The sequence below is a fragment of the Guyanagaster necrorhizus genome (assembly GCF_019112545.1).
Source record: "Guyanagaster necrorhizus MCA 3950 unplaced genomic scaffold BT62scaffold_14, whole genome shotgun sequence".
Lineage (NCBI taxonomy): Eukaryota > Fungi > Basidiomycota > Agaricomycetes > Agaricales > Physalacriaceae > Guyanagaster > Guyanagaster necrorhizus.
The window spans coordinates 722,247-736,491 of NW_025064893.1; the positions used below are offsets into that span (position 1 = coordinate 722,247).

A 14,245-nucleotide genomic window follows, 5' to 3' on the forward strand; every position below is an offset into this window, starting at 1 on the left:
TGTAGGCACAGCCCGCGATCGACACGCATCGCAAACCTGTCAAAATTCTGGATTGTGTCGTCCATGCGTTGTACACGTCGTTGGAATTTCTGACGAACATGCAGAATTCTTTCCCCGGAAGAGAGACATCATACGTGCGCTCCTCGTAGTATCTGATTAGCGACGGGGCTGCGATAGCCGATAAACACGTTTTTAGTAAGTAAATAAATGGAGAAATGGGGGAAGGGAAGGAGAGGATCGCTCACACCGAAGACGACTGTGAAACAGATAGAGCAAGTGGTACGTGATGGCGAAGAAGATTTCCCGGAGGAGAACGACACCCGTTAAAAGGATGTCGGGCCCGATGAATATGGTGCAGAAAATTAATAAGTACAGCCAAGGAAGCCGTTTGACTGGTACATGAAACCATGAGGAAAAAAGCCAAGTATGTATATGGGGGAAAAAAAAAAACTCTGCCGTACTGTGCTGATCAAGGGACACGGCGACCTGGTACGGAAAATCCGCGGGTCTCTGGAAGAGGCGGCCAAGTTGCTCATCTGTGTGTGTGTGCGGTATGCGAAAAACAGTCGAAGAGAGAAAGAGCGCGAAATGCGTACAGGTGTAATCCACCGGATGCTCCGTGAACGCCTTGAGCACGCCAAGTAAAGAAGATTCTGTTGCGTATGATAAACTCGCAAGTCGGGCTTGGAGATGGAGGTGCACGCACGAAAATAGACGCACAGCGCTGTTAGAATGGTGAATGTCAGGGACTTGGCTGTTGTGTTCATGGAGACAAGGGGATGAGGTATTTATGCTTGTTCCGTACATTTCGATGGGCCTCATCGCATGCTCGTGGTCGGCTGCAGCTTATGATGTCACAGCACGCAAATCAGAAGCCACCTTCTCGGCGGAGGATTTTGTTATTATTACACGACAAATGACGTCTAAACTACCTGCCAAACGGCCGCTTAGCATTCATGATTTGGGCAGTAGAAAATGGTTGTACTCACAGTCAACTTATTCTCGCTGTATTAGCGCCAAGAGCCCAAGGCCTCCTAATAGAGCGTATTTGAGCTGGGGGAAATCATTCTAGAGAGACATTTAGCGCGAGCCCTGAGAGCGTAAAACCAAGGACAACGAACCATCGCTATCGTGACATATCCAATGTACGGTAAAAACCTGACAATATGGAGTCAACACAAAAAACCACCCAAAGGAGAGACCGACATACCCTCTAACTTTCCCCACAATATGCTTCCTCTCCAACCATTCCAGTCCTTGATACAAATCAATGTCGTCCACGTAATTGTTGTCCCCCTTGGTCAGCAGATATTGTTTCGCCAGACTAAACAGAACCCCCAAATTTAATCAGCCCTGGCCCATACGCCCTACAGATTCCTAGAAACGCACGTAGAATTATCATTCAGCAGAAAATCATGTGTCTCCAACACCCGGTGGACGATCGGGATATCCGCCCCAGGGATCTTGTAAACCGTGATATCTCCCGTATGGTATCTCTCATGTACGGGGTTGGTAAGGAATAGTAGATCGCCGCGGTAGAAGGCTGGTTCCATCGAGCCACTGTTTACACGTCAGTTGCACGTCGCTTCACAGGCTGGGGCTAGCGATCACGCACCTCAGCACCACGACAATGGGTGACTCTGAGTTTGTAATGAGTCCCAGGCCCTTCCATATCATGAGTCCCGAGGCGATGACAGTCGCGAAATTGAGGCATTGGAGAAGGAGCTAAATGCAGCCGTAGGTAAGGAAAGAGTACGCAGAACATGCAGCATCATGCATACATGGCGAAATCCAAGTCTTCGAAAGGTTTTCAGTTCTTCAGTAAACATTGTTGGGCAAATCGGACACGTTGGTCCCCCCCGTAGGTGAATTTGGTGAAGTGACACGTCGATTGTCAGTTGTTGTTTGGGAGCTTCCGCTGTGGCTGTGTTGTTGACGCGTACATATGGACCTACTCAATGAACAATGGGCATCAGCAAAAGAAGTATATTATCTACAAACAGTCCATCGGTACGTGTATAATATTCCCTCCCTGCTCCCTCAAAATTTGGGCGAGTCACCTGTGACCGTCTCCCATGCCGGTCCCGATGGTAAATCCCACTCCTCATAACAATCATATACCCAATCAACCTTATCAATCAGCTCCTTCTGCGCCGCCACAAACGTCTCCACCGGGCACATACCATCCTCCTGGTCAGGACACCCCTTGATCCCAGTAAGCGGTACGACCCCATCGTTGATAATGATACGGATTTGCTGCCCCGGAACCGACGTACATTCCAATACTAAGTTACGTTAGGACCGTTGATGATATGAAAGAAGAAGTATTCATACACTGGAATTGAATGTTCGTGGCAAACGGAGCCAGCTCGGATACCTTGAATGACCGGTTTTCGGGTATATGGTCGTACGGGAGCGGTCCAGTGGCTGCTAAGGTTGTCAAGTTCAATGCGGTGATGACTGGTCAAATAAAAGTGAAAAGATCCGGTGAATTAGTCTACATTCCCAGAATAGCGATGCACGGAACTTACTGTTCAAAACCACCACTTCATGTGTAGCATCCACATACAAACTGTTCCCAAAGGGGAACATCGTAGGGTCATCGTCCAGCGTGGCGTTCGTCGAGAACCTATGTTCCTTGATGCGTTCCTGCGTGAGCCGAGCCACGAGCTCCTGGACGTACCCAGTGCCCTGAACACGGGCAACAGGAGATCCGAACGCGGAGTTATACCAGAAACTCAGGTCCAGGCTGCCGAGAAAGACGACGTCAGTATGATAACAGGGAAGACCAAAGACAGGAACCCTACGCATAATCGAAGCCTTCCCATTCTTCTTCCGTAAACAGGGTGCAGAATTGCGAATACCCCAGCGCCACTGTCTGGACATATTTTCAGTACGCGGATCCTTTGCGACGGGATCAGATGCGCACCTCGTATGCACACATCTGCTGAAGGATATAAGTGTCTTCAATGGTCAAATTATACCCATTGAGTTGACGTTGGAGGCGTTCCCGGGCATTCTTCAGGTAGACTCCAGCCCATTGTTCCACGTACCACTTGCCACGATCGCTTCTGGAACTTATCTTGGCGTTCGGACATCTGCAAGGCTGTCAAGACAAGACACTGTAAGACGTACAAATGACATACGTGTCGTACGGGGCCAAAGTGTTGTTGAACTACGAGACAGTCAGACAGTGGGGATCCATGATGACAAGGACTTACTCCAGTTGCTTCGATGGTGATACTTTGCTGATACTGACCTTCGAATGGGTACCCAAAGAAGCCGATAGCAAAGTTCATGGCTGAGTTAAGCATACGATCTCTGCACACAGATAAGACACTGAACCATCACTTTTCGAGGAGCATATTTACTGGGATTCGGTCCGGAAAACAGGAATGGTGTTGGACTCCGTAAAGTTTTTGAGAAGATATCCATACTTGAGTCTCATTGAAATACCCAAATCATCTGGAAGGCGAGATGAGCGGATACGCAAGTATATGACACGGGTCGACTGACAAAGCTGCTGTCTCCCAAAGGGCGTAAGGACTTCTTCACCGAGCTTGTACGTCCTATAAACGAGTACGTTTAGGGCCCCACTTGTATCCGAAAACTACGCACCATTCATTCAAGAATTCCAAGTCTCCAGACGCGCTTAGTCCTGCAGCAGCATCGTGCAACCGTCCCGATAAATTTGCAGGACCACCGTATGACGCTGCGGAGGAACAATGATTAGGTCCATCCGCCACCGGAATAAGATCGTCACTCACCCCACGTAGTCGGATACCTGGCGCCATGTCTATGCAAGAAATGCAGGCCTGTAATCCTACAAGTCTCAGGCGTCTCAGGACTCGAATCTAGCCCAAATGTCTTCTTGTCCACACTATACCACGGCGAGAGGTTGCCCCACTTCTTGAACAAATCAAATGTCTCTGTCTTCTCCTTGTGCGTCATCGCCTGAGGCGCGACGAGCACCGCGGCGCCGCTGTGTATAGGATACGACGGGGCCGTCGCTATTAACGCAGGCTCGACTCCCGTCGGAGTTCCCCCAGCATACCCAACATTGGTGGGGAAGAGAGATGGGAAAGCGTTCGTTGGCGTGGCTGGTGGGAAAATGTCCCGTTCCGTCGAGCCGACATAAGGAGGCGCCAGGATGATAGCATCGTCGTAGCTGCCCATCGCGCTCCCGGCTACACCATCAGAGAAACAGGTTGTCCCGCATATCGCATATTGAGCAAAGAAACAGCCTAGGGATCCAGCCAGAAAGGCAATGGCAAGATGTAGTAGAGTGAAATGGGGATCGGTGTAGAATGAGGATGTCGGCTGGTATATCGGGCTCCTGGGCCACTCCTCTTGAGAGTGGGGAGATGACAGCGCCTCACCCTCTATTGGATCATACTCCTTCACGCCGCGTTCGACGTCCATCGTGGTCAGGAGGTAGGGCGTCTCTCGCACGTGACGAACGTGCGCCTCATATAGGGTGCTCAAGATTGGCTCATCGTCCGAGTGTGTCAAATTTGTACAAAGCCAGTCTGTACATTACATGTACAAATTATATATACAGGTACCAGTCAGGCTATGATCATAGTAGGAATCTCCCCCAGGCGAAGTTTCGCAGCGCCAAATGGGACAAGCTTGACGGCGAAGGTGTCGCTGGCGCAAGCGTTTGGACTTTGAGGGGGAGAGGCAGCCGTTCCATTAGAAATTTCCCAGTCGATTTGGCATGCCGTCGCTGGAGGGGAAGCACTTGATTAGCATGAAAGAAGGCGGGCGGATGGGCAACAAACCACTCATGGTGATAGGCTGAGAACCGGGTGACCAGACGTAGAATGGCAAGTTCGAAACCTTGGACGAACGATCAACGATCTCAATGGTGGAAGGATCAATAGCGAGACGCCATTCCGTGGTAGGTAGCAGCGTGTGGTCTTTGGTGTGATTGTCGTACTACATTTACCATAAGCAAGGGCCCCGTTACGAATAAATGATATGGTACATGCCGGTGTAAGATACTCAGCAGGCGCATTAGGATAAAGAGTTTTCACATCGCTCAAGGCTTGTTCGCTCCTGTCAGTGAAGATGAGAAAAATCTTTATTCCCAAGAGTCACAGAACCATACCGTAATCCTTCAGTAACCGTATTGTTGTAAGATAGTTCTATTGCATAGTTAAGCGCCCCATAGTTGATGGCGATAGCGTCGTTGAACCGCTTTTCTATGTCAAGGACAGCATGAAGGGAAAGCGCTATCGTCGATGACCCTTCTAAAAGCTAGACCAGGTCAGCCGAACTACCTAGTCACACCGTAATCAAACATTCACCTCAACGACCTGGAAATTCGCATCGTCAGGCGTCAGGGTCGTCGCCTCCTCCCCATTCACGGATATCACGCTTTTTTCCGCAGCCCAATCTGGTATACGGATCTTGAAAATCAGTGGTTCGCTCGTCGCTATTTGGTACTTGAGCGTGTTGCTGAACGGATAAATGGTATCAACAACGACTGCAGGATGGTGAGAGAGTTGAGGTAAGCGGCCATTAAAAAAGGAATGACATACCATCAACTTGGTTGGACGCTCCAACGATTCCGGAATACGTATACGGCCCCAGAAAAACGTGCAACAATCCGTCATCCGCTGGATCGGTCATGAACGCATGAGCCCAGAATTTCGGGTATCCTTGCGGATGATTGACGGTACAACATGGGTAATTCCTACGTGTTGTGGAAGTCCTTCATTTTGTGACATGAATAAAAAATGGAACTTACGGCTCGAACCCGAAGATGTTTGACCTAGGACCATTATTACCCCATGGCGATGGGTCCATTTCCCGAGCCCAAATTTGATTGACTGCAAAAGAATACTAAATAAGATAAAAAAGGAACAAATTTGCGAAGGGTTGTGACCTTCTTGGTCATACTGGTGTGCTGACGGATAACAGACGGAAAATGATAAGCACCGAGAAATTCTATAGACTGGGAGAGCTTACACCACCAATCATGCATTATTCCGGCAGGTAATGCATTGTAGGCTGGCCGATTCAGGTTAGTCTACGGCTGCCAAAAAGCCCTAGATCATGCCTACCTATTCTCTCCGCGCGGTCGGCCACGGAATTGTTGCCAAATATTTGGTAGATTGTCGCAAGCGAGAAGATTTGTTCCCTTAGAAAAGTCTCAGCTCGAACAAGCAAGTGACTGTGCAGCGCCTCACACTACGGCGCACAGTTCAGTTCTTCCAGGATGTCAGTGACAACTAAGAATCCCTCGTACACAAGTTACGGCATCGACCTACCCATGAGAAGGACCCAGACCAGCGAGATGTTCGTCGGCTGAAAAGGTACCTGTACATAAAAGAATCGGACCCGGCTTGAAAATAGATTTTACGGTGGGGACGAATACTCAGACGAACCGGAGGCACGCCCGTGGTACTGGTAGATCATGTCGAGCCGGTCAAAAGTGCTCTGAACGTCTGTCGGATCACCCGTAAAACGGTACGCCAGCGCCTCAGACTTGAGCGCTACCACAGAATTTCGTAAGTGCGAGCCAGACAGCCGGTGTTGCGATTTGGCAATTCCTACCTTCTGCGTTGTTCACGCCATGCCTGCAGGGTGAGTTTTTTTTTGATGAGTTCTCCGTGAGACTGGGCTGTTACGCCCAATTAAAAGGACTTGGTTTGCTTACGTGTACGAGAAGAAGGATGTCACTGCTTCCCTTGCGAAACTGGCCTCTGTATACCAGTCGTCTTTCCAGGAAAATCCGGAGTCTCTGAGGAGTTGCATCGTCTCGATCAAGATGTCTTCCTGGCCTGAATCGCAAATCAATATGAACAACGTGGCAGGATGAACTCGTTAATATGATTGGGGGAACTCAGACCGTTTGGATAATTATCATATAACCATTGTAAGGAGTAGACCAACTAGGAAAAAGAAAACTTTAGTTTTAATATAGTAAGGAGCAAGAAGGCCACTTACTTCTTCCCATCTCACATATTGATACTCGAACTGGAAACCATCTTCAGGATCGCCTTCCGAGCCGGAGGCCCAGGTACTATGAACAAGTGTGATAAAACTGTGCATGGCGCCTACGATCCGTTCGGTTTGGGAAGGGTCCGCTTCGGCATATTGCTATCCCAACATCAAGAACTGTGCTTGAATGACTGCGAATGGTACTCACAACAAGTCCCATTAATACAAGATAACGGGGCCATGTCAGACGGGGAACATCCGATGACCCGTCGAGGACCTCGGGACCAATCCAGCCATCATCGCCTTGATGGTCTAGAGTCCAATCCAAGAATGCACGGACTTGACCCAAGAGGCGCTTATCTTCAAGTTGAAAAGCCAGCGCCACCATGCCGTTGCTTTCGTTTCAAAATTGTCAATTGAGAGGGATATAGTGGCGCCATTGAAATAGAATAGAGAAATGGCCAGACTTACAACCAATACGGGGCTGATTCGTGCATCGCACTGTACTCGATGGAGCCTCCCTCTACCCAAATTGACCCGTTGACGCTAGAATTAATCCATCAGATGGCGCACTGACAGGAAGGGATCCTGCTGCAGGCTCACTAGCTGTCGAAGTCCATCAGATGTCCGGCGAGGCCCTCTGCCTGGACATTACCTTGATCCAATGCCCATCCGGCAGGTTTGATCGCCCCCGTTGGAATTCTGTTGTACACCGGTGCGATGACTTGCAGAGAGTCTGACTAAGAAAATCACGTAACATCTCTATTGACACTTACGCGTTCCGAGAGTCGAAAGGACTCCAAAACAGATTGTTGACAGTAAAGGAAGCAGGATTGTCTTTACCCTTATGAGCAGTCTTAATACGAAGTTGATGGAGTATGCGTACCATCGTACAACTGTTCAAAAGTGTTCTTTCGCGTATCACTTGATGCTGCTTTTGTATCTGGTTCCAAGGAGTCCATACGCGGTCCGCCAGTAAGACCACAATACTTCCCGACACCTGAAGAAAGTCAGATGATGAAGTCACGATGCCTCTCCCTAGCAATTCAGAATGCTAGCAATTGAGAACAGCCTTTGTGCAAGACGGCCCGCCTGAAAGAAGGAACATCAAATGAGAAGTTTACAACGCCACCCCCGAAAAACACTTGTCCCCTGTTATGACTAACAGTGCGACGACCCGACGTCGGTTAGCGAGCAGTCACGAAAAGAATTTCCTTCAACGGCGTCCTTTCACGGAGGTAAGAGGTTTGACAGGCGGAGAAAATTAGAAAATTAAAAAATCGCACGACAGCACAAAGGGCAGAGAGCTACGAATGGGTTTTCGGTTAAAACACGGAAGCCAAGCAACCAGCTTCATACCTGTTCCGGACCCGGTCCGTATTCGGGACGGAGAGCCGTGTTGTGTTTTCCGGATGCGAGAAATGAATCGAGTCGTTGCGTTGGTTCAGTTGAGCGAGGGGATTGTGCGCATTAAAGATCCCATCTCATGAGATCCAACGGGACCTGATTGAATCTGATTTTCGATCAATGATATGCGAACCGGCAGCTGCGTAGCTTTTTATTAGCGTTTCGTTCGACGCCTGTAAATCCGAAAGAACATAGGTCTTCGATCATGGCAGCACCCTGGATGTATGCCCTAGACGGCGGAGGTTGCGAGGAATCCAACACGTGGAATATAGTATATGTAGTCACCTATGTACATCTTGACGGAGCACAATGTGTTTGGGGGGCGGGCAAGTCCGAATGAATGACACTTCCGTAGTCCGTTCTCGTGCGCCAATCATGACGGCAACACTGGGATTCTTCTTTCCTGAAGGACGGAATTTGCCAATAGGGTCAGAGGATGTTGGTTACCGGTTGCTGCCTCGGTAGGCGCGTTGGAAACCACCGCACACGGCCTGTCGTCGCCGACTGCTGCGACCATATGACCCTCGATTTGTAGGGTAAATATTTGGCATTTTCTTTCTCCAACGAAAAAGACGAGGCTCTTGGATTTTAAATTTTTCTGACAGGATTGGCATTTCCTGTTCACAAATGTCAGACACAGAGCCAGGCACAGTATGTATGCAGAGAATTCTCGCCTTGAGGCTGGAGCTGATGCAGGTGCTTCGAATCTTGTAATCGGTGCCGCGGGAGCATGAAGAGAGCAAACCTAAACAAGGCAAGATTAATAAGGTGCAGTGAAACGGTCACGATGAAGGTTGCAGAACCGAAACTTGGAGTTATTCTTGTTGTTGGTTTATTGTTGTTTCCATTGCAAGGTCATAGCGATGGGAAGCATTGTTTGTCACACATTTCCTACGAAAGAAAGACCCAACTTGCAGTGCTACGAAGAAATTCAAAGTGCAAGCAAGAGATAGCAAAACGGGAAGTTGACGGTAGACCGTCGACGTTTGGCGTGAAGTGACGGCCCCACGTGAAGGGCGTGCTGACAAACAGATGCAGACAACGTTGCTCCCTTCCCTCCGACGCCCACGACGGGGCGCAGCGGTCTTTTTTTCTTCTCTTCATGCCTTTTTGTTAGGCCTTGGGGCTTCAACGTTTCGCTCTTTTTGTTACCAATCGGTTCTCAGCTGCCGGAAAAGTTCTAAATGTCCCCCCGACCTGTCAACTGTACTCGAAAACGTCCGCTTTCTGCTGTATACTTGGGGAAAGATCCTCTGTACATATATTCTCCCCCAAACCTGCCTGATTTACCGGAACCACCAAGTCCAGTTGCGAGCACGAGCTCAAAAGGTTCTGGTCTCCCTTCTCCACCGGCAACGAATTCCACTGGTAGTGGAAGTACAGGCGATCCTGCCAGCGTCGCTAGAAGAAATAGGCCCCATCCCGGTGAAATGCTCACTGAGTCGAATGTAAAGACATTCCATCACGCTTTTGAAGAAGAGCAGGATGGGTTCGCCAGTCGTTCGGTCGATCCAGACGATGATGACGATTATGACAATGACAATGACAACAACGACGACGAGGATAATACGGCGCGTCTTAACGGAAGACATTCTTCCATATCCTCCAGCGAGAATGTGCAGGCGCTTGAACGCGTCAAGAGCCTCACACAGAGGAATCGGATGGTATGTCTTTCGGATGACCCGGTCTTTTTTCCTTCTCTGATTTTATCTCTTTTGTAGGCCCTCGATAAACTTTCTTCTTACTCTCGGCTAAGTACGCCTTCACCCAAGCCACGTCACCCGACTACGCCCAAACGTCATGCTCTACCATTTGCCTCATCATCGTCCCAATCTTCCTCCTCCTCCTCCTCGAGAACACGCTCGTCACGTCATTCCCATCAAATTACCCCAGATCACCAGTCAGGCTCTGAAACAGAGCGGGAGAATCTCCACCCTCCCATATTCTCGACAAACCCCCACTCTTCCTCCTCAAATTCGTCCTCCCAAGCAGGCTCTTCCGATCCTCGCCCGTCTACGCCACGTAGCCGACAGCGCCTCATATCCGCCCCCTCATTACCCGGACAAGTCCTTGCAGCCAAGTCCAATTCCTCGCACTCATCAAATTCCTCTATTCATATCCGGAAGCGCGCTTCCATTGCTCTTACAGAAACATCATCTCCTTACCGTTCAAAATCTCCAGACCGTGACGTGATGCAAAGCGCGCTGGCAGCGGTTGCGTCGTCCAGGCGGAGTCCCACAGTGGGTCTGGGGAAAAAGAGGCAGCCTCTTCCACCGGAATTTCGTGATTCACCGAGTGGCGGTGACCCAATATCTCACCGGAACGGCGTTAACAATACACTTACCCGAAGCTCTACCCTACAATTCTCATCTCTCCCAAAACCTCCTGCTAGATCCTCAACAGTGCGAGATCTGACTCGACGACACCAGACACGTTGGATGAGTGAAGACCTATTGGCGACGTCTCCTACCGACGATAACGATGAACCCACTATAGGGCGGCGGCAAACACGACGGGGTGGGAGTGCGGAGAGTGGTTTGACAGTGAGTGCTCGGGGTAGAAGCCTAGTGGGTGAAGGGTTGCGGGCAGCTGGTATAGGTCTGAAGGATGGAGAGGAGAGGCGGGGCAGCGATGTTAGGACTCGTGCTAGCACTGTTGGACAGAGAGCAGCAACGTCGATGGCAGAATACGGCCGAGATTACGAGGACGACAACGACGCTTCTCCATCAGTTTCGCGTCAGTTGAGGAGTCATCGAAGTGCATATCCCTTACGGGACAGAGATTCTTCAGCATCTCGGAGGGAGGTGGAGAGGTCCCAGTCGTCACTCAGCGTGTACAGTGGACAGGACCGGCACTCGAGTCCACGAGTTTCAGGGATACAGCAGTCTGGACATCATACAGAGCTTATGCACGATAGCCTGTCGATGTTCGAATCACAAGTCAATCGGGTGCAGTTGATTGCGACCAGTGATTTGCTAAGGAACGCGCAGGGTATAGTAACAGCCGCTGAAAGACTGCAAGGGCTAATGAAAGGTGGGAATGGGCGCGCACTGGAGCAGCAGATTAATGCGGAGGTTGGCGATCGTGACATGGATGCGGACTTGGTGGAGATATGGAGTAAAGTTGGTGGGGAGTATAGAGAGGGCATGAGAGCAAGTGACGAGCTTGTTAGAGCGGTGACAAGCTTCCTGCTGGGTGTCGGCAAAGCTGTTAAAGATCTAAGTGGTGCTGGAGATACTCATAATCGGAGCATCAGTTTAGACGAAGAAGGTCTGACGGGACGTTTATCGAGGCTTCATCTTACGCCAGAAACCCCTGTGAACGGTAACGGCAGACGTAGCGCTGAATCCCGGCGTAGCTGGGACATTCGAGATAGAGAGCGAGAAGAGGCCACGCGACGGCTGAACGCAAGAGCAGAAAGTGTTCTCGCTGTTCGATCCCCGTCAGCTCTCAACACGTTGAGGAACGAGGATTATGCTCGATCTGTTTTTGATACCCCATCTCCTCATCGAAATGCTACTACCAATGGGGCAAGTTCTGGTTCCATACGACGAGTGCAACCACGGGAGCCTTCAATACGTGTCGACGTCAACGGTGTCGCTACATTGGATTCTCAAGACACTGCCGATGCTTTTGATCCATCGCCTACACCTGCTTCTCGTATCAATCGTATACCGGATCGAAGTCAGACTCTCCCTCCCCTTGACATTCCAAAGCCACTGCCGACATTACCTTCCGAATCTCTTCGAGCTCGACTTCCTGTTACTCCTACACCTCCTTCAGAAAAACGACCTCAAGATCGTAACGGGGACCAGCAAAATCAAACCCTTTCTCGCCGCAAGAACCTCAACACCATCTTTTCTGTTCGAAGCCCAAATACGACAACGGCTCTCACCACACATACGGTATCCAATTCTCCTGATCGAGGGGGTTTTCCAGGCGTGAGCCCGTCACAGCGGACCGATTCGAACAAGTCGAATCGAACGTCAGTGACGTTCTCCCGTCCATCGACTGTTTCGATTTCAACGCTCAATGGACTCCAGCAGCAGGATGAGAGACAGCGGAAGTCGTCCTCTTCAGGTTCTGTGGACGCGGATGAGGCAGAGATTGTTGCTGGTGTCAACTCGCCAATGTCAGGTTCTGAGACGGAGAGAGACTGGAGGCGGATGGTCAATCGATCGACGAGGATGTCGCTTGATGGGACACATGCGGGGCACGCTGCCGATCGGAGTGCTGCTTCTTCCATTCTCCCTGCTTCGAAGAGAGAGAGGAGGAGAACGGTTGTGGATATCTGGCCTCCCGCTGGGAGGTGATTCGGCTTCGGCTCTATTGCATTTCTTGTACATACCATGCGTGAGTCATCCCTTCCCCGGTATTCATATCCTTGGTCACATTCTCACAGATTACTTTCTTTTACTGTTTTTATTGCGCGGACGCTGATGCTCTGAACTGCGGTACCTCTACGCGCGTCTTCCTTCTCCAAGTGTTCGTCCCTTGATCAATCCTTTCATTTATTTGGGCTTTAAGAATTGCATGCAAGCTTTCGTTATTTCGACCTCCGTCTCTGTCTCGTTATCTGATCTGTCGTGTAGTATTCTATTCGTTTTTCGTTCCTGCCTGTTTTCTATATCTCGATGTCCTGACGTTGTACGTATTTTATGGGCTCTATGATATGTGGTTGTGAGTTAGACTCACTGCGAAGTACTTGAAGTAGAATACCTAATAAATGCCAATTGTATGCATCCATGAGGAGCGTAGCGGTGAATAGGGGTGTGACTCTTCATGCACCTTCATGTGCATCCACAGCGCTTTATCCCAACTGAAAACATAATGTACAGATCATGTAAAATTGAAAGATACTATTTGTAAGCCAAATGATAGCAAGTATGACAGCACATTGGACTATGACCTTAAATGAAAAGGACCACATATAAATTGTCCCTCTTTATATCCTTCCTGCTCAAGCCACTGGTACCACTGCTCAAGGTAGGCCTGCACTGAGTCCATCTCAGAACCACTGGAAGAGGTCATAAAGATGTTTTTTTGTGTTATTCCAGTGATCTTCATGGCTTAAATTTTCCTATATAATCCATACATTTCACTTCTGTAATTTCCCACCTGAGTCTAGCAGATGATGTTACAGACCACCAGCAGCACTGATAGTTGGCTATGCTGTATCATTCATAGTAGTCACTGATGACCACTGCTGTTGCCATCAGCTGTTCCAATATCAAAGATGATTCTTTGAATTCCAACTTGACAATCAAATGTCATGATTTTAGCCTTTAATCATAACCTCCTGATGCTTAGTAACCTGACACTTATGAAAGCCTGATGATCCCTGATGAATAAGTGCTCTCAGACATGCAGAAACCCTGCTGAAGCCACATGGAATCATGGATGTATGCATGATACCCAATGCTCATTACTTACATTGTATGTTGCCTATTGCAGATCATTTGTTTTTCCTACTTCTATACTTCAACCTGACAGTATATATATCTAGTAGTTACATCTGTATCCTCAGTTATTTTACTATTACTGCATTAACTGAGGTATGCTTTACTCACTCATTTCCTTAGTTCTAACTATGTTGTTCATCTTACCTTAGGTATGGTATCATATCAATACAGTCATTTCACTATTACTGCACTGAATGAGTTCTAACTACATTGTTCATCTTTGGGTTATGTGGCTCTGCTCTTATCTTTGAACCAGTCAAGAAGAACACAGTAAATTGTACCCATAAAACAACTCAATATTCATATGAAATACCATAACCTCTAACCATGTCAACAATAAGCCCTTCCATTATCCAACTCTCTGAAGCTTTCCAGTTTAATGGCAAGAACCTTGCCACCTGGAAATCCAAGATTGCTGAAATCAT

General features: G+C 48.9%; 5 protein-coding genes across 5 annotated transcripts; 1 reads left to right on the top strand and 4 right to left on the bottom strand.

The window, feature by feature from the left end:
- Nucleotides 1-64: 64 nt before the first annotated feature.
- BT62DRAFT_168477 (uncharacterized protein) lies at nt 65-1,045 on the bottom strand. The gene is made up of 3 exons (XM_043179909.1): nt 990-1,045; nt 707-928; nt 65-653 (listed from the first exon to the last, which is right to left on the bottom strand). The coding sequence occupies exons 2-3, from the start codon at nt 765-767 to the stop codon at nt 193-195; spliced, it is 522 nt and encodes a 173-aa protein (XP_043039117.1). The 5' UTR covers nt 768-928; nt 990-1,045; the 3' UTR covers nt 65-192.
- On the bottom strand, nt 997-1,829 carry BT62DRAFT_896234 (uncharacterized protein; the record flags this gene model as incomplete). Its single annotated transcript, XM_043183250.1, has 6 exons — nt 997-1,068; nt 1,122-1,158; nt 1,211-1,324; nt 1,372-1,560; nt 1,616-1,725; nt 1,782-1,829. 6 exons carry the CDS (start codon nt 1,827-1,829, stop codon nt 997-999), a joined length of 570 nt encoding a protein of 189 aa, XP_043039118.1.
- Nucleotides 1,830-1,967: 138 nt separating this feature from the next.
- On the bottom strand, nt 1,968-4,439 carry BT62DRAFT_950426 (phosphoglycerate mutase-like protein). The gene is made up of 11 exons (XM_043188142.1): nt 3,768-4,439; nt 3,619-3,712; nt 3,517-3,569; nt 3,372-3,465; nt 3,222-3,321; nt 3,147-3,175; nt 2,930-3,098; nt 2,808-2,878; nt 2,532-2,749; nt 2,335-2,460; nt 1,968-2,285 (listed from the first exon to the last, which is right to left on the bottom strand). Exons 1-11 carry the CDS (start codon nt 4,420-4,422, stop codon nt 2,041-2,043), a joined length of 1,854 nt encoding a protein of 617 aa, XP_043039119.1. The 5' UTR covers nt 4,423-4,439; the 3' UTR covers nt 1,968-2,040.
- A 129-nt stretch (nt 4,440-4,568) lies between these two features.
- Nucleotides 4,569-7,913, bottom strand: BT62DRAFT_1006631 (uncharacterized protein; the record flags this gene model as incomplete). The annotated part of the gene is made up of 22 exons (XM_043177259.1): nt 4,569-4,729; nt 4,785-4,922; nt 4,973-5,061; nt 5,114-5,262; nt 5,313-5,491; nt 5,547-5,701; nt 5,756-5,837; nt 5,894-5,914; nt 5,977-6,018; nt 6,072-6,148; nt 6,198-6,218; nt 6,279-6,327; nt 6,396-6,503; nt 6,565-6,587; nt 6,668-6,791; nt 6,860-6,902; nt 6,958-7,110; nt 7,160-7,346; nt 7,423-7,497; nt 7,555-7,653; nt 7,728-7,788; nt 7,838-7,913. The coding sequence occupies 22 exons, from the start codon at nt 7,911-7,913 to the stop codon at nt 4,569-4,571; spliced, it is 2,112 nt and encodes a 703-aa protein (XP_043039120.1).
- Nucleotides 7,914-9,407: 1,494 nt separating this feature from the next.
- On the top strand, nt 9,408-13,104 carry BT62DRAFT_932779 (uncharacterized protein). Its single transcript, XM_043186415.1, has 3 exons — nt 9,408-10,022; nt 10,080-12,711; nt 12,761-13,104. The coding sequence occupies exons 1-2, from the start codon at nt 9,543-9,545 to the stop codon at nt 12,669-12,671; spliced, it is 3,072 nt and encodes a 1,023-aa protein (XP_043039121.1). The 5' UTR covers nt 9,408-9,542; the 3' UTR covers nt 12,672-12,711; nt 12,761-13,104.
- The last annotated feature ends 1,141 nt before the right edge of the window (nt 13,105-14,245 follow it).